Source organism: Theropithecus gelada, chromosome 13 (genome assembly GCF_003255815.1).
Source record: "Theropithecus gelada isolate Dixy chromosome 13, Tgel_1.0, whole genome shotgun sequence".
Taxonomy (NCBI): domain Eukaryota; kingdom Metazoa; phylum Chordata; class Mammalia; order Primates; family Cercopithecidae; genus Theropithecus; species Theropithecus gelada.
In genome coordinates, this window is record NC_037681.1 from 6,431,391 (window position 1) to 6,459,206 (window position 27,816).

Below are 27,816 nucleotides of genomic sequence, written 5' to 3' on the forward strand. Positions count from 1 at the left end.
TTCAAATCTCATCTCTGCCACTCACTAGCCATGTAACCTTGAGCAAGGTACTTAACCTCTGTGCCTCAGTTTCCTCATCTGTGAAATGGAAATAAGAACTTACCATTTGGAAATGGTAAGCAAGGGACTTAACCTCTGTGTTTCCGTTTCTTCATCTGTGAAATGGAAATAAGAACTTACCATTTGGAAACTTGTCAAATGGAAATAAAAACTCATAGGGTTTTTAGGATTAAATCCTGTAAACTGCTTGGAACAGTGAACATGAAGTAAAAAAGGAACTCAAGGAGAAAGAACAGAATGAGCAATGTTTTCATTTTTAAGTTGGTAGTGAGTGTATAAGCATTAATTTCACATATTCACAGATTTCTTGCGTATAGCAAACACTAAAAATCTCAAGTGAGAGTCAGTTATGCCAAGGCTCTATTAACGCAGGCTTCATGAGAAGCCACTGAAGACGGATGACGACGATGGTCTCAGTAATACGTACCTTGTTCTCAGCTTGTCCCCCACAGATTCAGCCCAGTTTTGGAGCAGACCAAAGAGTGGTTTTTCTTCATACTGTTTGGTGTATTGGGCCAGCAGTTCCTGCCCCACAACCTGCGCAGAGAGTTTATCACTCATCAGTCTCAGCAGTGTAAAAAACGACAGTATCTTTAATACTGCAACCCAATAAGATCTATTTGTCACTTAGCAAACTCCTTGGAAGGAATCAAATACAAGACCTGATTCTTAAAATGGCCTCTACTTTCCCAAGGCAAATGTGGGGCATTTATCACAACATCCCCCATCCTCTCCTGTGGCCGACTTCACTAACTGCTTACTGCTTGCTCTCTCTTCTTGCCTGTATCAGTCTCTAACACTGGTCCTGGGACCAACTGTTTTAGCTGACACTTTGGTAAAACCCACTTGTCTTCCGTGGACCAGATGGCTGGTCCATTCTCTTTTTCACCCCTGACATTCTCTGGTCAGTTAGACCTTTGGGGAATAGTATTGAAATGCACAAATAAAACAATGTCTACCCTCTATCAATCTTCTACTGCAGCAGCTTTAAAGTTATAATTGGGGCCTAAAATACTGCATGCTCTTCTGTGGTGGTTCAAAGAAGATGTCCATGGCTAGCCCGCTGCAGAAACTCAGCCGATGGTCAGCAACAACCACTAGACATGTGAGTGAGGCCACCTTGGACCAGCATGCTCCCACTCAGCCCCGACATGCTGCTGCCACAGCATGAGTGAGCCCAGGGAAGACCAGCAGGACAGCAGAAAAACCACATCGTGTGAGCTTAGCCCAAACTGTTGACCTACAGAATCATGAGCTAACACATTGTTGTCTCAAAGCACTACGTTTTGGGGTGGTTTGTTACAAATCAATACATAGCTGATTCATTCTCTTTCAATTATCAATTTCACAATATTTCTTCTTTTCTTTATATGCATGCATGTTTTTATATAGATTATATAAAATGTTATGCATGCTTTCAATCAACAGTATATCACAAATGACATTTTTGGTTTGCACTGTTGTGTAGAATTCTATTTATTTACTGACCATATCATTTTGTTTTGATAAATCATAGCTAACTAAACATTTCCATTTGGTTGGATGCTTAGGTTGTTTCCAGTTTTACATTGTCATAATAACCTTGATAGCAATATAAGCAGACAAATAGCATAGTCATATTTTGTATTATTACCTGTGAATAATTCCCCATGAACTTGATTGATAGAGGTTCTCTTTTTTTTTTTTTTAAAGAAACTGTTGTTTATTTTCCATCAACCATTTTTCCATGTTGCTTAAGAGCCCGTGCAAGAACCGCTTAAGACTATTCAGTGGTTGCTCGTACCCATTCAGTGGCCTGAGCAGTGGGAGCTGCAGACCAGTTGTCCGTGGCAGGCTGAGCACTCCAGTCTTCAGTAGGGAACTTCTGAATAGGCACAGAGGGCACTTTCACATCTTCACACCAGTCTGCAACCTCAGGCTGAGTAGCAGTGAACTCAGGAGCTGGAGCAGTCCATTCACCCTGAAATTCCTCCTTGGTCACTGCCTTTTCAGCAGCAGCCTGCTCTTCTTTTTCTATCTCTTCAGGATATCTGTAGAAGTAGAGATCAGGCATGACCTCCCATGGGTGTTCACGGGAATTGGTGCCACACATGCGCAGAACTTCCTGAGCCAGCATCCACCACATCAGACCCACTGAGTGAGCTCCCTGTTGTTGCATGGGATGGCAATGTCCACATAGCGCAGAGGAGAATCTGTGTGACACAGAGCAATGGTAGGTAGGTTAACATAAGATGCCTCCGTGAGAGGCTGGTGGTCAGCCCTGGGGTCAGTAACCACAAGAAGCTGTGGCTCCCTGAAGGCTGCCTGGATCTGGTTAGTGAAGGTTCCAAGAGTGAAGCGGCCAGCAACTGGAGTGGCTCCAGTGGCAGCAGCAAACTTCAGCATGGCCCTCTGGCCAGTATTCCTGGAGGATATAACACTGACATTAGCAGGGTTTTCAATGGCAACAATGGCACGAACCACCAGCAGAAGCTTCTCCCAGGTCCTCTTCAGATTTATGATGTAGATGCCATCACTTTTCCTTTTATAGATGTATTGTTCCAGCTGGAAGTCAAGATTGGTGCCACTTAAGTGGGTTCCTGCTGCAAGGAACTTAAGGACATCCTCCTCCTTCATTTGCAGGACATCAAGGGCTCCGGACATTCTGAAAGTTTCCCTTTAAGTTACGACGGGAATCGAGGGCAACGCCGTATGGATCCCTCTGTAGGTAGCGCGGAAAAGATACAGAGGTTCTTCAAGAGGGCCACTCTGCCAACAAGAGGGATGCTGAAAACTTTCAAAGCATTTTTGCCTGGGGGAGCTTTACTGGCATTGGTGGGCAGAGCCAGGTGTGAAATGCATGGGATCATCTCAACCAACAGAGGACTGTGCCATACCCCGTGTCCTGTCAAATGCCATGTGGTCAAATACACACAGGCAGTTAAGAGCCCTGAACTTAGTTACACCAAAGCTTTCAGGTTTTCCAAGTCCCAGGCCTATGGAAGAATTAAATTCCCCTGTTCCCTTGAAATTAGAGGTGCTTTAGGCCAGCGCACAAGTGACACAGCCTTCTCTCCTTTCCCATCGCCATGGCAACCTGCAATGCTCCCAGGTATGACTGGTCCGTAAGTCTGGGCATCTGCATTCGAGGCTGACACAGTAATTCTGAGTATAGATGCAGGCATTGTATATCTTGCTGTGTTCATGTTTACTTTATTATAATATAAATGACTTTCCTTTGGTTTCCTTAAGTAGTGTCTTGAATTCTTGCAATTATGTCTCTAGATAGGTTATGTGATCCATGATTTCATTCAGGATAGTAAAGGGAGTGTTACAAAATATTTATTGTCAAAAAGAGGGCATTAGGTCCAGTGAGACTGAGAATCACTGCATTACGGGTCAAAGAACATGTACATTTTTATGGCTGCTGCTATATAAAATAAGTGTGAGAATCAAACCCTGCCAGGATCTGGAAAAGTGGGGAAAATAAACTGACTTTAACTAGAATTAAAATTAAAGTGATATAGCAATCCAGTTCCATTTCACTAACGCAATACCAGGATTAAGATTTAACTTTGTTTTTGCTAATCTATAAAATTTATGATGGCTGTAACTCTATCTTACTCTTGCTGCAGAAGCAACGTCATTCCAAGTATGAACAAATTGCTTTCTCTGATTGCCACCCCCACAGCTTTCCCTATTGCTCTATTTTTCTCCATAGCATTTATGGCTACCTGGTGCTGCAGATCACAACTTGTTCACTGCCTTGCTGTCTTCCTACAGCCTGGAAAGCTAGTGCCAGCGGGTCACAGTGTGTCCATCCTTGTGTCATCAGACAATGTATTGTACAGAGCCCAGAGGCGAGGACTCACCATTGAAAGAGTGAATGACTAAGTACATTCCCTTCCTGTTCTCCCTATCTCATCCAATACGTCCAATTCCTTGATAATCTCCTTTCACTTCTGCCACGATTTCCACTTTTTCCATTTAAGCAACTAAAATTGGGTAGAACTCACTCACTCTAACCAGAATTAAAATTAGAATGATACAATCATCAAGTTCAGGTGCTAAACTTAAGAAAGACAAGGGAGATAAATTTGGTTCTGGCAAACATCACAAAAGCAGATTACTCACTTTGGATCTCTGCTCCTTTTCTAGGTCATGAGATAAGGAAACATGATTTTTAAAATGAGTTTATTTTCTGCTGTTGATGCCCCCTTGGTGAAAGATTAAGTGATTGAAGCTGTCAGCTACCATGGGATTTGGGTGTTACAGTCTCTCGGTCCAGTACTTTATTTTATAACTTACCAGGCAGAGGCAAAGAGAGATCAGTCACCACCTAGACTGAGTATGCAATGAAGATGTGCTTGTTTCACCTCATAGAGGTGTTCCTGAATATATTATAATATACTATGTAGGATGTATATGTGTGTGTGTGTGTGTGTGTGAGTGTATAATTTTTAACTCTATTTAAAAATAATTGTAGGCTCACACAAGTTGCAAAGTTAAAAGCGCACAGAATGATTCTCTCCAGCCATCACCCAGATTCCCCTAAAAAGTGATCTCTTGGCCAGGCGCAGTGGCACACGCCTGTAATCCCAGCACTTTGGGAGGCCAAGGTGGGTGGATCACCTGAGTTTAAGAGCCTGGCCAACATAGTAAAACCCCATCTCCACTAAAAACATTAAAAAATTAGCCAGGCATGGTGGTGCGTGCTTAGAGTCCCAGTTACTCAGGAAGCAGGAGAATCGCTTGAACCCAGGAGATGGAGGTTGCAGTAAGCTGAGATCACATCTCTGCACTCCAGCCTGGGCGACAGAGTGAGACTGTGTCTCCAAAAACAAAATAAAAAAGTGATCTCTTCCATAACAATGGTGACTATCAAAACTAAGAAATTCAAAACCAATCTTATTCATTACATGTTTTAGTTCTAGATATTTCATTCCTTAGAATGGACCTAGTAGTAGATTGTTTAATAAAGTGAAACATTTTCGGCAACACAAGTGATTACATTCTCCTCTAAGTCTGGTGGTCTGGTGTTTTACTTATTCGAGGTTTCCCTAAGACAACTTGTGATAGGTGATTGTGGGTGGTGTTTTTGTGGCTCTTCATACAGTTCTCTGGTTCTGCACTCTTTATTTTCATATACACCTGCTCAGGAGCCCCTTTCTTAGTAGAACTTTAGGGTGAGTGAGCAGTCAAAACATCCACGTCTTTTCTTTTAAAAAAGATCCCATCTGCAGGAGGAATCAAGCAAATCTACAGCCAACATTTGGAAACTATGAGTCTTAGCAATTGTGCAGAATGATGACATCATCAACATACATTTGCAATAAATATCATATGCATCATGCAACATGATTATGTAACACCAATAAAAGTTATTTTTAAGGTCAAATCACTTTTCAAGGCATCTATGAAGCAACCAGCATTTCCACACACTAAGCATTTCACTGATTTATGCTAGGTACAGTGAAACTTGGATTAAAGAGCCTAACAAGTAGAGTTTGCTGCCAAGGCAGAAAGACTTAGAGCCAATTATAATAGAAAAATGTGATTTCTAAGGAGAGCCCACCAGATAACCATTATGAATCTAGGCAGTGGGGCCGCACTTGGATTTGTACCATCGAGTGGTAAATTCACTCAACGTGGCAGTACTTATGGCACTGGGCCCCAAATCATGCTCCAAGAAACCCTAGGTAGACTGGCTACATAATTTGGGGCCCAACACAAAATTAAAATGCCAGCCCCCTTGTTCAAATATTACTAAGAATTTTATGATGATGAGAACAGAGCATTAAACCAAGCATGGTCCCTTCTGAGTGCAGGGTCCTGTACCACTGCTCACCTCTCACCCCATGAAGCTGGCCCTGGCCCTAGGGGTTCCAATAGGATTGCTAGATAAAAGAGAGGATACCCAATTTATATTTGGACACCCAAATATTGCATGGGACATACTTATACTGAAATAATATTCATGTTTACCTCAAATACAAATGCAGCTAGGCATCCTATATTTTTTTCTCATACATTTGGCAAGCCTAGGTTCCTGAAGGGCATTTCACGGGTGACCTAGGGGTATAAGAATGAAGAAAAGACCAAGTGGATGGTCTTGATTTTTCACCATCATGCATGTTAACTCTTTACCTCTTCTACATGCTGGACATCCCATCAAGGCAAGATTTCTTTGGGGAGAATCTTTAAAAATTTCCTGGCTAGAAGAAATAAGAGGCAGAGACGGAGGGGATGACAGAAGAAGGGAGGGAAGAGCAGGGGAGGGAAATAGAGTAGAGGGGGAGAAGAGAGAGACGAGAGAAGGAACGGGGAGAGAAGAGAGGGAAGGGGAAAGGGAAGGGGAAGGACTACTTTAGCACAGAAACCAACATGTAAGCAGCTCTAAGTAATTACTGGGCCTTAAACATGGATTTGACTTGAACCTGGGAGGCAGAGGTTGCAGTGAGCTGAGATTGCGCCACTGTACTCCAGCCTGGGTGCAGAGCAAGACTCCATCTCAAGAAAACAAAACAAAACTAAACTAAAACACCAAAACAAAACAAAACAAAAAAAACATGGATTTGAACTTCAAACCAGGAAGGATGGATGGATCTGAAGCAGTGATTTAGGCCCAGCAAAAAAACATGCACAATTCAATCGAACTTAAAAGTGGTTAGTTTTGTTGTTGTTTTCACTTCAATCTGGACCAAGTTTAAATTATCTCCTTAGTGTCTCCTTCCAGTTAGCTATAAAGTGGTTTCCCCTTTCTGGTTTGCGTCCTTCCTTCCAGCCACATTCATGGAGCACTTACTATGTACAAGGCACCTACTGTTTATATTGAGTATAGGGAACACTAAAAGGATGAGTAAGATACAGCCGTCGCCCGGGGTCTTCCAGTGCAGACGGAGAGATCAGCCTATGCACACACGACTATACTCAGAGGCATCTGTAAAGAACACGACAGGTACAGAAGCACAGCAAGTTCAAAGTGCATCCCTTTACTATGAGGGCTGGGGAACGCTTTATGGAACAGGAGAGCTCTTGACCTGAGCCTTAAAGAACGAATGAGCTTCATTCACGTGTTCATTCATTTATACAACACCTAATAGTAGCAACTACTCATTTTCTTTGAGCATCTATCTACTAAGGCTAAGCTCTGCTCCAAACTTAAGCTCTGTTCCAAACTCTTTAGATGGAACACCTAATTTAATCCTCACGACAACTTTGGGTAGTTCATAGAATCACTCACCCCATTGTCCACATAAGACAACCGAGGCCTAGAGAGGTTCAGCCAGTTGCCAGGGTCACATAGCCAGGAAGTAGTGGGGCTGAGGACTTCAACACAGAGTCCATGCTTTCAGATGGAGTTTCATTCACTCTGTCGTCCAGGCTAGAGTGCAGTGGTGCGATCTCGGTTCACTGCAACCTCCGCCTCCCGGGTTCAGGCGATTCTCCTGCCTCAGCTTCCCGAGTAGCTGGGACTACAGGCACCCACCATCACATCTAATTTTTGTATTTTAGTAGAGATGGGGTTTCACCATGTTGGCCAGGCTGGTCTCGAACTCCTGACCTCAAGTGATCCACCCCCCTCCCCCAGCCTCCCAAAGTGCTGGGATTACAGGCGTAAGCCACTACACCCAGCCCAGAGTCCATGCTTTCAATAATTCCACACCTAAGCAGCACCTACTGTATGCCAGGCTCTGTTTAGTCACTGGGGATTCAAAGAGAATGCAGGAACCCCTGGGGGAGGGGCAAGAGCAGACAGACTGTCAGGATCACGTGATGAGATGACAGGTGAACTCAAAGCTCAGTGGGCACACAGAGGGACTGCGCACTCACGCTTGACATAAATTCTGAATCTGAGAAGGAATGGTAGCAGCAACAAAGGCTTTCAGGGCTGTGGGCAGAGTGCCTTTAGAGACACAGCAGCATGGAGAATCCTGGACGGCCAGGGTGTGTGACAGGAAGGGGCGGGGCAGGGCTAGACACCAGGCCTTGGCTGCTGTCGGAAGAGCTGTCTTTATCCAGGCGCTTTGGGGAACTGAGTGACAGTGTCAGTATCCGGAGCCCGGTGTGGAGACCCAGGAGGCTGCCAGATGAGCCACCTCTGCGATTTCCTGTTAGAATTTCTGAGCCAAAGCAGAGTCCACAGGCCCAACATGGTGGTTGTGGTTGTGGTGTGCCCCTAAGTTAGGAAGTTTGGGGTGGTTTGCTGTGCCACAGTAGACAGGAACCGGGAGCTCTTCCAGTCCCTTTCTCCCTTCTTGGTGTCTCTTCTTCCCTTCGCTTCCCATCCCACACATCTGCGCCACATTACCTCAGTCCCCTGGACACATTTTGGCTCTCCTACTTGGAACTTGCCCAGGCTACTTCATGCCACAGCAGGGGCGTGAGCCCTGGTGTCTGACAACCAAACATCACCAAATGCAGAACCCACAGCTTATTCTAATAGCCACAACACAGCCTTAATTGAGCCCCTACTGTGTGCCGAGTGCTCTACAGGAGTAACTGTAAGAGTCCTACAAGGTACAGGTGATGGTCCCGGTTTTACAGGTGAGGGCTGTAACTCTCAGAGGGGCTAAGCCCAGGATTTCACAGTCCCTCAATGTGGGTGAAACAGAGCCTGGGCTATCTGGCCATGAGGCCGCCCTGGCCTAAGCATGCATTCTTCCTCCAGAGCTCCCTCCTTTGCAGCCTGTTGTGTGCAAGGCTCTGTTGCTCACCCCATGCCATAGATGGGTTTTGTTAGACACACCCCTCACAACCCCCATGGCCATTTCGCATTAAAAACAAATTATGTGCTTACCTTCTGTTGAAAACTTAGAATTTCTACACCGCCTGAATCAATGTTCCCCCAACGCAATGATCAGTGGGAGCTGAGGAGAGGTTACAGCCCCTTTGGAAAGGGGCAAAGGCTCTCCGTGTGCACCAGTCCCCATGGTGCTCTGAGTCCCTCGGGGTCTGCTGCAGTTATTAAGGTACCTGCCTGGCCTTGAAGGTGATTGATCTGCTGATCCCTGTTGTGGGCCTAGTCCAAGGGTCCCATGCACATGGTACAAAGAGCCTGGGAGTGTACCCCTGCCCCGCACCCCCTGTGCTCTTCCCATCACCATCTGTAGCCGGCCCAGTGGAGTCCAGCTCAGGAGCACACCATTCCTGCAGGCAGCCACGGCCCTCACACCCCATACAGACTTCATTCTGGCCTGAACTTCTCACTAAAGAGGTAGAAAATGCCATTTTCCATACAGCTGGGCCACGGGCACTGCCCTGGCCAATGGGACCTATGAGGAATTCAGCTGAAGGTTTCTGGGGAAGGTTTTCCCTCGTGCTGTCTTCCCCAGAATCGTGGCAGCTATTTTAAGACACTGATGAGACGACCCAGAAATCACTCCAGTGTCAGTGGAACTGGACGCTGGACAGAAGCAAGGGACTCAAGGGCAGACAGGCCCCAGCTGTGGGGTCACCAAGGAGCATGGCTGGTGTTCTTATGGTTTCAGCCACTTTAGATGGGTATTTATTACACGCAGACAAACGTGTCCTGACTGCTAACCCGAACTCCAGGAAGCAGATGTGCCCACCTTCCCTAGTGCAGAGCCAGCTGCTGTTCCCAAGTGTTTTCCCATCCCATTCTCACCTCCCCTGGCCTCTCTCTAACCCCCACTCACCCCCATATCGCCCTCATTTCCAGCAAGCTTCCTCATAGTGCATGCGTGTGTCAGCCCTCTCCCGAAACCCAAGCCCCTGATGACAACAACAAACCATCCAGTGTCGTTGGAATACATGTTACTTGTGGAATTTTTTTCAATTGAAAAGAGAAAGTAACTTGTCTTAAATCTGTGACAAAATGAAGAATGAAATGGCAATGGGCAGAATGTTAAAAAAGAAATCCTACTTGGTTTGTTACAACTTGAGTACCATGCAAACCCTTTCTGAAAGAAAAACAATTCTCCTTAACCCCCAATGTTGATTTAAGTTGTTTCAAATTATAACGTTACTCAAACATGTTCAAACATAAAACTAGATATAAACACCTTATGTTTATAACTCTTGTTCAACTCTAAACTATGAAATTAAATACAAGCAAAACTACAAAACCAATAAGATTCAAATCAACAGCCCTAATCACATGTGACAGACAGTGTTTTGCAGCATGAACTTGTTTTTTTCAAGCCTGTGCCAGTTCCTTTGGGGGAGTTATGCCCACACCCCTGAGGACTGGGCAGAGAGATCCCTCTGCCATACTTCTCTGTGAGCTGTAAAACTCTCTGCTATGGTTTGAATGTGTCTCTTCTAAAATTTAGGTATTGCCAATGTAATAGTACTAAAAGGTGGAGATATTTGGGGGTGATTAGGCCATGAGGGCTCCTCCCTTGTGGATGGGATTAGGTGCCATTAGAAAAGGGCTTGATGGAGTGAGTTCACCCCTTTCTCCCCTTCTGCCTTCTGCCATGTGAGGACACAATATTCAAGGCGCCATATTGGAAGCAGAGAGTAGCTCTCACCAGAGGCCAGCATCTTGATCTTGGAGTCCCCAGCCTCCAGAACTGTGAGAAATAAATGTCTGTTCTTTATCAATTACTTAGTGGTATTCTGATACAGAAGAAGACATGATACCTCTTCAAGCAGCAAACACATCATACCAATCTTTGGCCTCCACTAAACACAGATGTTTTAATCATAGAAAACCTACATCTGTTCTTTCCTCATTGGTTCCTGGTGATCAAGAAGGTATTCTCTGGTGCTGACAGGCTTAGCAGTGCAAGACAAAGGCCAGAATCCCCACGGCAATCTCTGGTTATGTGGCTGTTATCCTGATGATCTGTGTGTACTGCTTGGACTGTATCTGTTCAGATGATCATCAAAATTAAGACACAAAATTAACACATTCTGTCAAGAACTCATAGTCCCCAATTTGAAAAACTACATTAAAATCAAATTCTGGGGAGCAGAGAAGAAAAGACGAACAAAGGCCCCAGATCCAGAAGGCTCCCTTTCTCCAGAATCTCACACATGGAGACCTGATGAGGAAAAATGTAAATATTTAGATGCTGCTACATCTGGTTTCGAAAAACTTAGTGCCAGCTTTGTGTATGGGTCAATGGATTTGGAAAGAGAAAAACAGACCTTGTCTGTTCTAACTACCTTGGTCCTCTTTTCTAAAATCACTCCAAAGTTCTTCCACATCCCCAAAATAGAATGCTCACGTTTTGGGAATGCATTGTATCAATTCTGTCCCTCAAACTGATCTTCCAGCCCTCCTCTACACTTCATTTCCAATGCCGCCACCCTGGCCTGGGCACCACCATCCCCCTCCAGGCTGAGAACTTGGGCCCAGGCCCACACTTGGCTGCCCCGGCCCACCCCCATCATCCCCCATGGCCTTGACAGCCTTCACTCGCCAGGCCTCTGCCTGCCTGTCTGGCCCCATTTCACACACCTCTACACCTCCCTGTAGTTTTTCCTTCTGCCATCATCAGAGGTAATTCTGGACGTAAGTCCCTGTCTGCAGGTTTCAGGGAAGGTCCATTGAACTGTTCGCTCTGGTTCTGCTGGGTGAGGCCCTCAGCCCTCTGCTTGCTCGCTCTCTCTCCAGGAGGCCCTCAGATGAGGAAGGCAGGCGCTCTTCCAGGGAAGCAGAGCTGTTACCCACAGCCCTGTCACTCCTGCACCAGCCACTCCTACAGCCCCTGCTGCTGCTGCCATTCAAGTCACAAGCCTTAAAATTGATGCTTCATGTCACGCGATTGGGTGGACCCAACCCCCACCTCTGACGTTAGGGGTATCTGCAGTTTCTCCACTGGCATCTCAACATCTTCACCTGCTGATCCGTGGGGCTCACCCTACAGCCAGAGGGCTAGGGCTTCGGTGAGAATGCTCTTTCAGGTCCACTATGTGGTTCCTTCCTGGAGCAGAAGGAGTCCAAGTTCTTCAGCCCAACGTTCAGTCCACACCCACCGCCTTACACAGGCCGGTCTCAGGGTCTCATTCTAACACTTGATGTCCTGCTTGTCTGGGGGAATAATCTGGAATACTTCCCAGTCGTGGGAGTAAAGAGGGTTGTTAGTTGGAGGATGGGGTGGGCTTGCGTGTATCATGAGTTGGTCTGTTCTCTTGAAAAGCCCTTCCTTTCTTTGTCACTCTTCATTCCTTTTCTTCCCTCCCCAACATTTTGTATCAAAGGGAAATAATATTTTTTAATGGTTTTAAATATACTTGATCTCTAAAAATTAAAAGCCCTATTAAATAGTCTTAAATAAAAAGCAAAAATCTCCTACCCAATCTTTTACCTTTAATAACTCACTCCAGAAATAACCATTTTTAAGTAGTTTTTGTTCTCCTAGAAGAGGAAGCTTCCCCGTGTGAAGGTCAAATACATTCTCGTGTCATGCTTTAGTTTGCTCGTAGTTGGAGCATGCTTTTCTTGAGTGGTTTTGTTTTTCCTGAAGTCTTAATGGACTCTTCTCTCTCTTGTTTCAAGAAGAAACATGCCTTTTCGATCACACCACTAGAATCTTCCTGCTTCTTTTTGTTGAACAGAAATTGTTTCCTTCTTAAAGTCAGTCTTTTGACCCCTCTGACTTCCTGTTCAAATTTGGACTAATTGTTTTCTGGGCTTGTCACGTCACTACCATCCAGGTATTTCTTCACACATACTCCACTTGGGTTAGCTCCAGAAAGGATCCATGTCTTTTAAATTCTTCATTTCTTGAATGCTTTTCTGCAGTTCATCCACAAGTAACATTTTTCAGAAAATGCACAGCAAGTGAACTTATTGTGCATTTGAATATCTGCCTTTATCTTGCCTCATACTTGATCAATAATTTGGCTGTGAAATTTTACATTCAAAGCAACCTTCTTCAGAACTTTAAAGGTATTATTCCATTTTATTCTAGACCTGTAGGCCCTTGCCACTCAGTGTGATCCATAGGCCAGGAGGCATAATATCACCTAAGAGATTGCTGGAAATACAGAATCCCTCCACCCCAGAATCTGAAGTTGAACAAGATATCCAAGGATGGAAGGGTGCATTACAGTTGAGAAGCTGTTGCATCCTTCAGTGCTGCTTGAGAGGTCTGTGGTCAATCTGACTCTTAGGCCTTAGCAAATAATCCCATGTTTTTTCAGCTTGAGGGTTTTGAGGCCTTTCTTTGTCCTTGCTGGATGTCCTGAAATTCTCCAGGTTGTTTTCAGGCTCTAGTCTTTTCCAATGAGTCCTGCCAATCTCCAGACTTTTTTGCCTTTCTTCAGATCTCGAGAATTTTCTTCTATTTCTCTGATTTACCTGCCTTTCTATATTCTCCAATCCCTTTCTTGGAAATGTTATAGATTTTAGACTGATTATCCATCAAAAATGGATGGAATGGAAATTTCTCTTTAATCCTACTCCCCGTTTTTTGTCTTTCTGATCTTCATTCTGGGAAGTTTTCTCAAATTTGTTCTTTAGCCCTTATATTGGATTTTTTTTTTTTTTGTAAATGTATATATTTAATTTTCCAATCACTTACGGATCTCTGAATGCTTGTATTTCATAGCAGGCTGTTCTTGCTCTATGGATGCAATGTGGCCACACATCCCTAGGGTTACTAATTAGTTTTTGCTTCCTCCAGTGCCTATTGTTACGTTTGTTCATCTTGCTCCTTCTTTTTCATGCTGTTGGTTTTTCTTTAAATTTTTTTATATAATGCTATGAGATCACTGCTCATTTTTTAGGTATGATGATGATCACGATTTTATAAGAAAAGATCCTTTTTTTAGAAAATGAACATTGAAGCTCTTAGGGATGAAGTGTTTTGATGTCTGCAACTTACTCTCAAATGATTTCACGCACACACACACTCACACAAACATATGCATAGAGGGTAAAAAAGAGAAATTTTAATATGGCAAAGTGTTAACATGTAATGAAACCAGGTGGATGGTGTGCCCAGACATTTATTGTACTAGTCTTTCAACTTCTGTCTTGAAATTTGTTTGAAATTTTTGACTGTAAAAGTTGAAAATAAAAACAAAACAAAAAAATTTGATGCTGCTTGATTGTTAATTCTCTGATTATCCTTAGGAAAATACCCTCGGCGATCTGAAATTCCTAAGGAATCAGCTTTCTTAGAGTAAAACAGATATGTGCTTGGTCTCTTTTATTTTCTTCCTCAGTTCAAATTTGATAGAAACTACACTGGACTGACGCCCCACCGCTAGTACCCGGCACACATCAGCCGGCCTGCCCCACAGCACGGCTCAGGCATTCCTGCAGGGGAAGAACAGCTGGGTTCCCCAACCCCTGCAGGAAAGGTCTGTCCTACCCCAAACTACATCTCAGTTGAATCTAGCGTTTTAAGCACGGAAAAAGTACAAAAGGAGTTTTGTTCTCTTGGCCACCCGCCATAGCCCGGTACCAAAACAACCCAATGCTCCCTTCTGATTGGAGAAACATTTTGTGCTCTTCTGGACATAAGGCTTGATGGTATTACTGCCAGGCCTCCCATCAGCAGGCACACATCTTGCCATGGGCAGTTCCAAGACAGAGGTCTCTGCAACAGAAGCCACCCAGACCAGTCAGGAAGAGGACACCCCTTCCTGGTCTTTAAGCAAGTTAATGGCAGGTCATTTGCATCTTTGCATATTTGCACTGTGAAGTAATAAACAATATATGCAAAATCTCTAACTAACATTCTTTAGGGAATCTGCCATAATGGGTTAGGAAGGGACCTGTCTTGGTGTATCTCTAATGAAGCAAAAGAAAGTTATAATGGGGTTTCATGGGTGTGGGTAGTAATTGGATTTGGTGGAGGGTATAATTAAATTTCACCAAGGGGCTACAACCTCTGCCCTGGCAAATAATAAAAGGGTCAGAAAACTTTCCATCTTGCTTAAAGGGAAACATGGAAAGCCTGCAGAAATGCCACAGCACATCCCCTCAATCATGGGACAGCAACTAGCACCTTCAGGATCTCAAAAGTTTTACCCTCCGGTAGAGAGCTGAAAGCACTGTAGGTAATATCAGAATATTGTGAAACTCACTGGCCAGTTTCTCCCCTACGTCTCCTGAAATTTCCATCTCTACTTCAATAAGGAGAATCAAAGCAGGATCCAGCCCAGAGAAGGGTGGCCTCCCACAAATGGGGAGATTCCAACATACAAGTGGAAGGCTGAGTGGACCAGTACAGGCAGCCAGCACCACCTCCCATCACTGTGGAGGCATCACCCCTGGATACCCAGCAGCAGCAAACTCTGGGTCCAACGCAGGGCAGTCACCTGGCAGGTTTCCTATGAGGTGGTGCTGACTGATGGCAAACAAGCAGGCTGACCCTCCCCAGCACTAAGCTATGTATTCAGGGGTCTCGGTCTCTCACCCCAAGGGACCAAGCACTGCCTGGCCAGGCTGTTAAGTTTTCTTCCCAGAGAAGGTTTCTGGAGCTGTGGCAGATGCTATTACTGCAGTCAGGTGCTCTGCTGTGGGGAACTGGGGGTCCTGCTATTAAACAGGCCTTCATGGAAATGCATGACTCTCCGCCTGAATTCCTCTCCTGCTCTCAATCCTTGTGACCCATTGTCTCTCCAGGGTCATCCAGAAGAAACAACCCCCACCTCCAGTTGTGTCCACTCAGCTTGTGTCTTAGTCAGCTCAGGCTGCTACAACAAAATACCATAAACTGGGTGGCTTATAAACAACAGAAATTGATTTCTCACAGTTCTAGAGTCTGGGAAGTCCAAGATCAAGGTAGTGGTAGATTCAGTGTCTGCTGAGGGCTCACTTCCTTGTTCACAGATGGCACTTTCTTGCTGGGTCTGCATATGGTGTAAGAGGCAAGGAAGCTCTCTTTGACAAGGTGCTAAGCCCACCCATGAGGGCAGAGTGATTGTGATCTAATCACCTCTCAAAGACCCCACCTCCTAATACCATCACCTTGGTAGGTTTTGTCACATTAATCATGGAGAGACAAAAACATTCAAGCTATAGCAGATTGGCCTGCCAATTTCATTCCATGCTTTGCATTCTCCAGAAAGTAATAAAAATACTTGGTCATCTGATGGCCTCTCTCCCACTGTCAATGTCATTGACATTGTTATTTAATTATTCCTGGTTTTTATTTATTCTAGTTATTTGACCTTGAAGAGGGAAGGGCACTAATGCCAGTCAGGAAGGGCATATGCTTTATCTTATGGCACAATGTGCAAAATAAAATTAATATGAAAGGCCTGAGACTGCTACCCTGAGACTGCATCTGGGAACATGGGTTTGGGAAGATTCCCACCATTCCTTGACTGATAAGGGTGGCTCACTGTGCCAAACCGTTTGAGCACACAATGTGGTTTGTGCTGAACATGTGCTTTCTTCTGAAAGCCTGCATTGATATGTGCTAGGCAGAGGGAGTCTACATGACCAGCCCCCAGTAAAAACCATGGACACTGAGTCTCTACTGAGTTTCCCTGGTAAACATTTCACATGCATTGTCACAATTTGTTGCTGGGGGAATTAAGCATGTCCTGCACGACTCCATTGAGAGAGGACTCTTGGAAACTTGTTTCTGGTTTCCTCTGGACTTCAGCCCACGTGCCTTTTTCCTTTGCTGACCTTGCATTTTGTATGTGTGTGAGAGTGTGTGTTTGTGTGTGTGTGAGAGACAGAGATGCGTGTGTGCATATATATGTATTTTTTACATATGATTTTGCTGTAATAAATCATAGCCATGAGGATAAGTATATGTCAAGTCCTATGAGTTCTCCTAGTGAATCATCAATATTGGGGGTGATCTTGGGGACCCTTGACACAGCCCACTTATACAAGAAGTGTTTCCAGCTGGATCATCGCTTGAGGTAGCATTTTTCCAGTATGTGTCTGGAAGATATCTGTCTGGCAAATTGGTCAAAACAAGGCTTACAGTCTGGACTTAAGGTCTCTGGTGATCTGTTTCTTAGCAGACTGTGAAACTGGACTATGCCCTGGTTCCTTCCCCAGCCTAGGCCTTGGAGCACTTGTGTGCGTTCTTAGTGCACAGGGTGCCTGGCTTTCTATGCTGATGATGTTCATTCTCCCAACCAGGTGCTCAGCCTCCCTGCGCCCAGCATCCCTGCACGTTCCTGCTGTTCACGGTTCAGAGTTCCTCATTTCATGTTCCATGCTCCCACTTACGTGATAAACAACAAGCAGTCCCTGTTTTTCCCCATGCTTCCACTTGAGTTCACAGTCAGAAATTGTGACAATTCCCATAACACACTAAACAGCCTTTCCATAATGCTCACAAGCTAGAGCTTGCAATTAAAAGCACTAAATCACAACTTCAGGGTCAAGTGCTGTTGAATCACATGCTTATGTTTAAAATATACTCCCAAAGAGCAAGTTGTCAAAAAACCTCACTTGGATCACAAGCTGAGATGGAGAATGTGAATTAGTGTAACGTCTGAATTACTGAATATTCTTAAGAAGACTTTTTGATGCAACATTTAAACAGGAGGGAGACAAAAAACAGACAATTTTTAATCTAGCCCAAGTTAAATTGTAAGTCTCAATTCTCCCCCAAACAAGCTACTCTCCTATAGATATTGCTAAAAGCTAAGAGGGAATGGGGAGCTGCCACTAAATACCATGCCGCCATCCTCATTCTAATACACTTTTTAAGATAAATAACAATGGAAAGAATGTTCTTTTTTAATCGTCAAGACCACTTACAACATAGAGGTATCAATATTTTGCTCTATTTCTTTCTAAACTTACTCATGCATAGGTTTTTGTTTTATACCTTTTAAAAAAATTCTTTAAATGTAATTGTAGCATTTACATGAATGTAACTGTAGCAATGAAGCAAAAGAAATAAATAATTCAGAGAGATCCTATGCACCCTTTAACTGTTTTCTCCCAGTGGTAACACTTTACACAACATTTAATGGCATCCCAACCAGGAAAACAGTGTTGGTGAAATCCACAAAGATTATTCAATTTTCATGTTATTAATATTTATTTTAGCCATTCTAATAGAAATGTAGTAATATCTCATAGGAGTTTTCATTTGCATTTCCATAATGGCTACAATGATGTACCTATTTTCATGTGCTTGTTTGTCATGGGATTATCCTCTTCCGTGAAATGTCTGCTGATGTTCTTTGACCACTTTCTAATTGGATTGTTTGTTTTTCACTGTTGAGTTTTGAGAGTTCTTTATACATTCTAGACTCAAGTCCTTTGTTGGAGGTGTCATTTGAAAATATATTCTTCCTGTCTGTAGCTTATCTTTTCATTCTCTTCACACGGTCTTTCATAGAACAAAAAATTTAGTTTTCATGAAATCCAGCTTACCAATTTTTCCTTTTATGAAATGTGCTTTTGATGTCAACCCTAAGAACTTCTTCCCTATCCCTAGGTCTCAAGGATTTTATCCTTTTTTCTAAAAGCTTTATCATTTTACATCTAAGTAATTCATTTTGAGTTAGATATCTTTATAATGTGTGAGACTTAGGTTGAGGTTCAGTTTATTGCCTGTGGATGTCCAATTACTCCACCTCTATTTGCTTAAAAGGCCATCTTTCCTCCACTGGATTGCTTTTGCAACTTTGTCAGAAAGCTACAGTTTTTTCTTCCCTTCTAATCTCTATGTTTTAATTTATTTTTATCGCCTTATTGCACTGCTAAAACTTTTGGCACTAGTTGAATAACAATGGACATTCTTGCCTTTTTCCTAATCTTGGGGGAACAGTATTCAACGTTCCACTGTTAAGCATGATGTTAGCTATAATTTTTGTAGACTCTCTTTTTCAAGTTGAGGAAATTCTCTTCTTTCCTAGTTTGCTGAGTTTTTATCATGAATCGTTGTTGGATTTTGTCAAATGTTTTTTCTGTGTAAACTGACATGATCATGTGACCTTTTCTCCTCTGGTCTGTTGATGTGGTGGATTGCATTTGACTGACTTTTGAATGTTGAAGCATACTTGCATATTAGAGATAAATTCCACTAGGTTGCCACATGTGATTCATTTTGTACATTATCAGATTCAATTTGTTGAATATTTTGTTGAAGATTTCTGTATCTACATTCATGAGTGCTACTATCATGTAGCTTTACTCCTTTTTTCTCTATCTTTGTCTACTTTTAGTATCAGAGTAATACTAGCCTTCTAAAATGATCAAGGAGTACCCTCTCCTCTTCTGTTTTCTGGAAATAGAATTTTCTGAAAATAGAAGAGGAGAGAGCAACATTCTTCTTTAAATGGTAAATAGAATTCTCCAAGGCTTCAAGGCCGGGAGATCTATTTTTCAGGAGCTTTTATATTATTATGAAGGATTCAATTTCTTTAAGATTATAGGACAATTCAGTTTGTTTGTTTCAACTTTGTTGAGTCAGACAGTTTCTAGTTTTTGAGGAACTGGACCATTTCTTCTAAGTCGTCAAATTTATCAATGTAAAGCTATTTTCTAGTATTCCCTCCTTTTTTTTGGAGACAAAGTCTCACTCTGTCACCCAGGCTGGAATGCAGTGGCACAATCTTGGCTCACTGCAGCCTCTGCGCCCCAAGTTCAAGTGATTCTCCTGCCTCAGCTTCCCAAGAAGCTGGGATTACAGATGTGCACCATCGTACCTGGCTAATTTTTGTATTTTTAGTAGAGATGGGGTTTCACCATGTTGCCCAGGCTGGTCTCAAACTTCTGACCTCAGGTAATCTGCCTGCCTCAGCCTCCCAAATTGCTGGGATTAGAGGTGTGAGCCACCATGCCTAGCAACCTCATTATTTTTTAATGGTGGCATGATCTCTAGATATATCTTCTGTTTCATTCCTGATACTGGTGATTTGAACCTTCTTAATTTTTAACTTTGTCAATCTTGCTAGAGGTTATCAACTTTGGTGATTCTTTTCAGAGCCAGCCTTTCGTTTCATGGATTTTCTCTATTGTTCTCCTGGCTTCAATTTTATTAATGTATAATCTTAACTTTATTATTTCCTTTCTTCTGTTTGGTTTCTACTTATTTTGCTCTTCTCTTTCACTGTTCTTGAGGTAGGGATTTAGGTGCATGATTTGAGACCTTTCCTCTTTTCTAAAATAAGCATTTAGTACTATGAATTTTCCTTTCAGCACTATTTTATCTGCATCCCATACACTTTGATGTGTTGTGTGTTCATGCTCACTCATCTCTATGTCTTTTTAACGTTCCATTAAAATTTCCTATTTAACCTATGGATTAGTTGAAGTATGTTGCTCCATTTCTAAGTGTTTACAAATATTCTTCTTTTCTTTCTGTTCTTGATTTCTCATTTCATTCTATTATGATGAGAAAACATATTCTATATCTTTTTAATTCTTTTAAATTTGCTGAGTTTTTTTTTTTAATGGCCCAGGAGATAGTCCATCTTGAAGAAAGTTCCACCAATGCTTGAAAAACATGCATGCTCCTCCTGTTGAATAGAGTGTTCCATCCATTTTAATTAAATCCTGTTGCTTGATTACGGTTTTCAGTCCCTTTTTTTTTTTTTTTTCTGTCCATAAGTTTATTGTCTTTATCCGAAAAATCTTCATAGAAAATTGTTTGGTTTGGCTCTCAACAGCCCGCTCCTGAGCTCTGAGGAAGTTTGCCTACTTTTGAGCCACCCGATCTTTCTTCTGAGCAAGGGACATTTTGGGACGGTTCCACCTCTTCTTTTTAACTTCTTTGTTGGGCTTCTTTTCATAGACTGGATTCTCATGTATAGCAGCATGAGCTTTCTTATACATCTCCTCCATCATGTTTGGAGTTACACTGTTCTTTATGTACTGAGAGAACTGTTTCTTGTAAGCATCTTCATCTTCCTCCATTAAGTAGCGCATGTAATCTGCAACATTCTGGCCCGTGATGTGCTTCCGGTGTACTTCTGCATTAAATTCCCTGCTTTCAAAATCATAACCAGGGAATCATTTGGTACTGTGAGGGACAGACCCGCCTCCATCCACAGCTCCCTTCAGGAAGCCAAAAATTTTATTGCCAGTGATAGTTCTGGCAAGGCCTGCATCCAAATAGCAGGTAAAGGCACCTGGCTGACCATCAATGCTTTCCACATTGTATTCATTGCCAGTCACCTACACTTGGCCTTCATAGATGCTGTCCATGCTAAACCTATTGAGAAGCCTGCGGGCCAGCAGCAGGTCAGTACAATACGCTGCAGCATAATTTGTCAGGCCAACCTTCGCACCATATTTTGGCAGTTCGTTTGCATACACTGCACAGACTATCATATTCCCCTCTATACTGGCATAAGCAATCTGACAAATGATATCTCTGTTACATGAACTACTATCCTGTATTTGGGTATGTTGTATTTATTTTTATCCCGTATCACCAAGCATTTCTGAGCATAGTAATCGGTTTTACCCTCAAGTCGTCGTCTAAATTTCACTTGGTATCTCTTAAAGTACGCCTTATTCTTAACAGCTTTAACAAACCCCACCCTGTGGAACAGAGACCCGCTTCCACTGCTCAACAGAGACCTGCAGGCCCAGCAGCGCCTGTTTTTCAGTTCTTTCCTATCCTTTCTGATTTGCTGTCTAGTAGTTTTGTTAACCATTGAAGTAAATGTGTTGAAATCTCCAACTATAATTGTTGATTTGTCTATTTCTCCTTTCATGTCTATCAGGTTTTCCCCCAGAACATCACAATATCATATTGTATAGTCTTATTATTTACATGTAAATACTTGTGATATATCTCATCACAGTCTAGTGATATTACTGTTTTACTACTCGGAGTGAAGTGTAGAAACCTTACCTCCATTTAGGTCTCTTTGCCCTCCTCACTTTTTAAATATAATCGTCTGAAGTATTTCCTCTGCATACATTGTGCAACACACTTCTCTCCTGAGACTCTGATAATGCAAATGCTAGCTCTTTTGTTATTGTTCCACTAATCCCTGTGATTCTGTTCATGTTTTTCTTCTCTGTTGTTCAGATTAGGTAAATTCTGTTGATCTGGCCTCAAATTCACTGATTCCACCCTCTATCATATCTATTATTGGGGTCAGACTGCAAGTTTCTTGCATTATATTTTTAACCCTATCATTTGAATTTGGTACCCTTTTATTTGCTTATTTTTTTTTCTATTTTAAAAATTTGTTTTAAGAGCATTTGTAGCAGTTTTGTGCACCTTTGAAGCACTTTTATAATGGGTATTTTAAAATCCTTATCAGATAATTCCAACATTGGATTCTCCTTGGTATCAGCATCTATTGACTTTCTCATTCAAGTTGTGATTTTCTTGGTTCTTTTATAACAAGTGATGTTCTGTTGTACCCAGTGTATTTAGATATGATATTATGAGATGATATTTAATCTTGAAGTGTAGCAAAAGGTCCTGATGGGTATATGTTCACTTTCCTGCTGGGTCCCGTCGACACCATGCTGGGGAAGAAGGAGCGCTGACTCACGCTGCCTTGTTGGAGACAGGTTGGGGGCAAGTTCAGTTCCTCTTGGTCCTGCTGACATCAGGGAAGGGAGTGGGGAAGCACAGGGCCAACTACCCCCATTTCCCACCACGTCATTGTGCCTCACTGATGCTGGATGAGGTGAAGGCTCCGCTGCTTACTGGTTCCTGCCACAATAGGGGAGGAGGAAGAAGGATATTAACTCCCCCACTTCGTCCTATTTCATTCTGTTGATGCCAGGTGAAGCTAGAGGCTCACCTCCCCACTAAATCCCCTTTGGGGGTTTAGGGGACAGGGAGGGAAAAGGTCAAAGTGTCCACTGGCTCTGCTGTACGCTGCTTGATCCAGTTTCTTGTTGTCTTGTGGATAGGTGTAGAGCTTCAGCTCCTCACTGGGCCCACTGACACCAGGGGTGGGGAGAACACAGAGTAGTGACTAGTCCCTACTCACACCTCCTGGTTAGTCTAATTGATGTCAGATGGGAGTAGAGACTCAGCTTCCTGCTGGACCCCTGTTGGCCCCAGGGTGGGTAGCGGAAGCACACTGGTGATGGGCTCCACATTAAGCCACCTCATTGGTTCTTGTTGCTGCTGAGTCGGGGTGGATTCACCACCGGGCCTTGCTGACACTACTCTGGTGGGGAATCTGAGCGCCACCTGTTTCCACCAGGAGAGGGATAAAAGATGAGCTCCCTGCTCAGCCCCACAATCGCCACTGGGTGGGGGATAGGAGTACTACCCCTGCTTCTGCCTGCTTCCTTAGGTCAGGGATCCAGTGGAAAATCAGCTCCCAGTGAAGCTGAAATTGTCAACGGCGGTGGGGAGTGGTTATGCTTTTTTGATGTGTCTGGCTGGTACAGCATGGGTAATACCAAAAAGATTTTCGGTCATCAGGCCACCATCTTTCTGGTCCTTTGACTAGGGGATTAGGTGTCTCCTGGAGCATATTTTGTGTGTGCCTATTAGAGATACAGGGGACGTGTATCCTGTCTGGGATATATGGGAGACAATAAGGAAATCCAGAGACCTTATTGCTGTTTCATTCTTCAAGTCCCAAAGGCCCTAGGCAGTCTCCTTCTTCCCTCCCCCTTCCAGGGTCTTCTCTTCCCATGCTTGTCTGTTGTATTTTGTCCAGGGAGTTTAATTGTGAAGAGGAAAATCTGTGAGGAATTGGGGCTATTCTATCTTAGCAGTCCAGGAGTCCCTGTTGTCCTTTTTTAAAAACCCCAAATCATGATCACATTCTTTATACAGTCAAGTGCCCCAGCTAAAAATTTCCCATCACCTAGTGATATCTTTGCCATCATGATGTCATAGCACAACACATCACCTTATCTATGCTTGGATGTACTTCCAAACACAAATACTTAAACATAAAAATTGTGTTAGGCACTGTTGGTGGGAAGGTAAATTAGTATAGCCACTATAAAAAACAGTATGAAGGTTTCTCAAAAACAAAACAAACACACAAAAAAACCTAAAAATAGAACTACCCTATGACCCAGCAATCCCACTAGTGGGTATTTATGCAAAGGAAAAACAAATCAATATATCAAAGGTATACCTGCACCCACATTTGCAGCACTAGTCACAATAGCAAAGATGTGGAATCAACCTAAATACCCATCACATGAAGAAATGAACAAAGAAAATATGTGTGTGTGTGTGTGTGTGTGTGTGTATATATATATTTAATGGAATACTATTTGGCCATAAAAAATGAAATCACTTCATTTGCAGCAACATGAATGGAACTGGAGGTCATTATGGGAAGTGAAATAAGTCAGGCACAGAAACACAAACATGGCATGTTCTTACTCATACATGGGAGCGAAAAAAGTTGATCTCATAGCAGTAAAGATTAGAATGATAGATACCAGAGGCTGGGAAAGGTGTGTGGGGGGGGGGGGGGGGGATGAACAGAAGTTGACCAATCAGTACAAATATACAGTCAGGTGGAAGGAATAAGTTATAATGTTCCATGGCAGAGTGGAGTGACTATCGTTAACAACAATATACGGCATATTTCAAAATACGTAGAAGAGAGGACTTGAAATGTTCTCAACAAATAGAAATGATAAATACTCGAGGTGATGGACACCCTAAGAACTCTGGCTTGATCATTACACACTCCAGGCGTGTAACAAAATATCGCATGTATCCCTTATATATGTAAAAATATTGGCCGGGCGCGGTGGCTCAAGCCTGTAATCCCAGCACTTTGGGAGGCCGAGACGGGCGGATCACGAGGTCAGGAGATCGAGACCATCCTGGCTAACATGGTGAAACCCCGTCTCTACTAAAAATACAAAAAACTAGCCGGGCAAGGTGGCGAGCGCCTGTAGTCCCAGCTACTCGGGAGGCTGAGGCAGGAGAATGGTGTAAAACCCGGGAGGCGGAGCTTGCAGTGAGCTGAGATCCGGCCACTGCACTCCAGCCTGGGCGACAGAGCGAGACTCCGTCTCAAAAAAAAAAAAAAAAAAAATTACGTATCATGAAACAAACAAAAAGTATGTTGCAGTAGCCTGTGGTATTCAGTAGAGTATCATGCCCTACAGGCGTGCAGCCTGAGAGCAATAGGCTCCACCACAGAGCCTAGGTGCGGAGTAGGCTGTGCCATCTAGGTTTGTGTGAGTGCACTCTATGAAGTTCACACAACGATGAAACGGCCTAATGACACATGTCTCAGAATATGTTCCTGTTGTTAAGCAATGCATGACTTGTACGTTTTTGTATCATTTTTACTCACCATGAGTTTTAAATTTCAGTTATAAATAGCACTCTTTGAAAGCACTATTTTAAAAGCTATATAATTCCCCACTGAATGGCCAGAGCATGATTTATACTGTATAATAATTTTCCTATTGTTGAAAATTTGGACTCCAACATTATTGCTATAATAAATAATGTACTGGTGAAAATGTTTGTGCCTTAAAGTTTTCTGTATTTCAGGCTGTTATCTTAAAATACAGCCCAGAAGTAGAATTATACATGGTTCAACAGCAACATGCAAGAGGACGCCCCGTGCCAGCACAGGGACTTCAACATACTTTAAAACATGAGCCGACTGGGTTGAGAAAGGAAAACAGTATTGCAGAAGAGTCTAATACGCATTTCCTTGATCATTAAGAGGCTGATCCGTTGTCGTTCTTTTGTAAATTGGGTTTTCATGTCTTTCGCTTGTTCATCTTCTGGGCCCTTACATACTCTTTCAAAATGCCCTTCCCAGTAGAAGAATCTGACTCACTATGTATAAGTGGTTTTCTTAAACCAAAAAGATATAATTCAAAGTCAAAGATCAGCTAAGAGAGAAATAATTTAATCCCCCGTTCAGCTACAACAAATATCAAGTGCCTCACAGGAAAGCACCTGCCAATTAAATAAGGCAATCAGATAAAGATAAAACATATGAAACACTTCAGACTTCTGGATAACTCTTGATCTTGAAAACATTTCCCGAATCTTACCTGAAGCATAACGACAGTGTCACCTTCAAAAGTGGCAAACGTATCTGTGTCACACCTTAAGCCTGAGATTCGATTTTTCATCATGTAACCCTATTGCAGAAAAAAGAAAAAAAACACCACACATTTTAAATTTGTGATTCTATCATTATACAGGACTCACATTTTCTTTAAAATTAAAAAATATACATAAAATTGAAAAGAGGAAAACAATCCTATTTCTCCTAGCCAAAGTAACCACTGTAAGAATTTTGATTCCTTACATTAGCTTTTAGCTCATGAATATTGCTTTGGTGGTAATAAAAACTATTTGAAAATGGTTGCGTCATCTATTCACAACAGCAAAGACTTGGAACGAACCCAAATGTCCATCAATGACAGACTGGATTAAGAAAATGTGGCACATAGACACCATGGAATACTACGCAGCCATAAAAAAGGATGAGTTCATGTCCTTTGTAGGGACATGGATGCAGCTGGAAACCATCATTCTCAGCAAACTATTCCAATCACAAAAAACCAAATACCACATGTTCTCACTCATAGGTGGGAACTGAACGATGAGATCACTTGGACACAGGAAGGGGAACATCACACACCAGGGCCTGTTGCGGGGTGGGGGAAGGGGAAGAGGGAGGGATAGCATTAGGAGATATACCTAATATAAATGACGAGTGAATGGGTGCAGCACACCAACATGGCACATGTATACATATGTAACAAACCTGTACGTTGTGCACATGTACCCTAGAACTTAAAGTATAATAAAAAAAAAAAAAAAGAGAGGAAAAAAAAGAAAATGGTTGTATCACATTTCTGCAAAAGATTTCAATAAAGTAGACTGGGCCAGGCGTGGTGGCTCAAGCCTGTAATCCCAGCACTTTGGGAGGCCGACACGGGCGGATCATGAGGTCAGGAGATCGAGACCATCCTGGCTAACACGGTGAAACCCCATCTCTACTAAAAATATAAAAAACTAGCCAAGCGAGGTGGCGGGCGCCTGTAGTCCCAGCTACTCGGGAGGCTGAGGCAGAAGAATGGCGTGAACCCGGGAGGCGGAGCTTACAGTGAGCTGAGATCCGGCCACTGCACTCCAGCCTGGGCGACAGAGTGAGACTCTGTCTCAAAAAAAAAAAAAAAAGTAGACTGATTTTTTTCCATCTTTCTTCCAAATTCTAATAAATGCCAAGGTACTAGTGATTATACCTCACCGTATGTAGGCAAATGATTTCTCCCCTACCCCCAGCAAGCCTTCTGAAAATTAGCCTGTATACCTACAAAACTCCCTGAGAGGCAGCAAAATGTCTTAAATTGCCACTCTGCATCTTAATATCATTAAATACTTTGCACCATAAATTCTCACTCCAGTATTTTTTTCCCTTCTACTTCCTGAAATCCTTATTTAAATGGCAGTGTTGGCAGTGTTTCTGCACACAAACCAGAGAATCAGCTACACAGGAGAAAGCAAGTTCGGTCCCAAGCAAAACATGAAGGAAGCAAAGCCCATCTCTGTGTGGCTCCAGGTCGTTCCCCTTCTGAGGGCCTCTGCACTACCTCCTTCTTCCAGCTCTTTGTTCTCCCAGTTAAACCTCCAGAATTGTTCCCTCTGTCCAAGCCCACTTCCACAAATCACTTCTGCCTGTGTCCGTCACGTGAGAGCTGATTGTCCTGTTATTTCTCCCGGGACTATGTGCATTGAGCACTTTAGCTCTGAATAAGGAATGACAAGTTTTGCCCCGATAATATTTTCAAGCCACAGAGGCCCATGGGCAGTCATACTCTTGAATCTCCAGGTACCCTTCATGCCTGGGGGACCTGCTCCATTTCTGAAAATGGCCACAGGGGTCCTAGAAGCCTGGATTTCCGGGTTCCTGCCGCCCTCAGAGCCCTGAAAACTTGTAAGCATCGGTCCTGCTCCTGTGGGGAGAGCCACCTTGGAAGGC

At 43.0% G+C, this 27,816-nt stretch overlaps 1 protein-coding gene and 2 pseudogenes across 1 annotated transcript in view; all 3 read right to left on the reverse strand.

Moving 5' to 3' along the window:
• The window catches only part of ACOXL (acyl-CoA oxidase like), a 365,308-nt gene that overhangs the window by 134,272 nt on the left and 203,220 nt on the right, over positions 1 to 27,816 (reverse strand). Inside the window, 1 exon segment of the mRNA XM_025353945.1 lies at positions 488 to 597. Within this exon segment, the coding sequence (XP_025209730.1) occupies positions 488 to 597 (110 nt within the window).
• Positions 1,823 to 2,750, reverse strand: LOC112604676 (annotated as a pseudogene).
• LOC112605259 lies at positions 2,724 to 27,779 on the reverse strand (annotated as a pseudogene).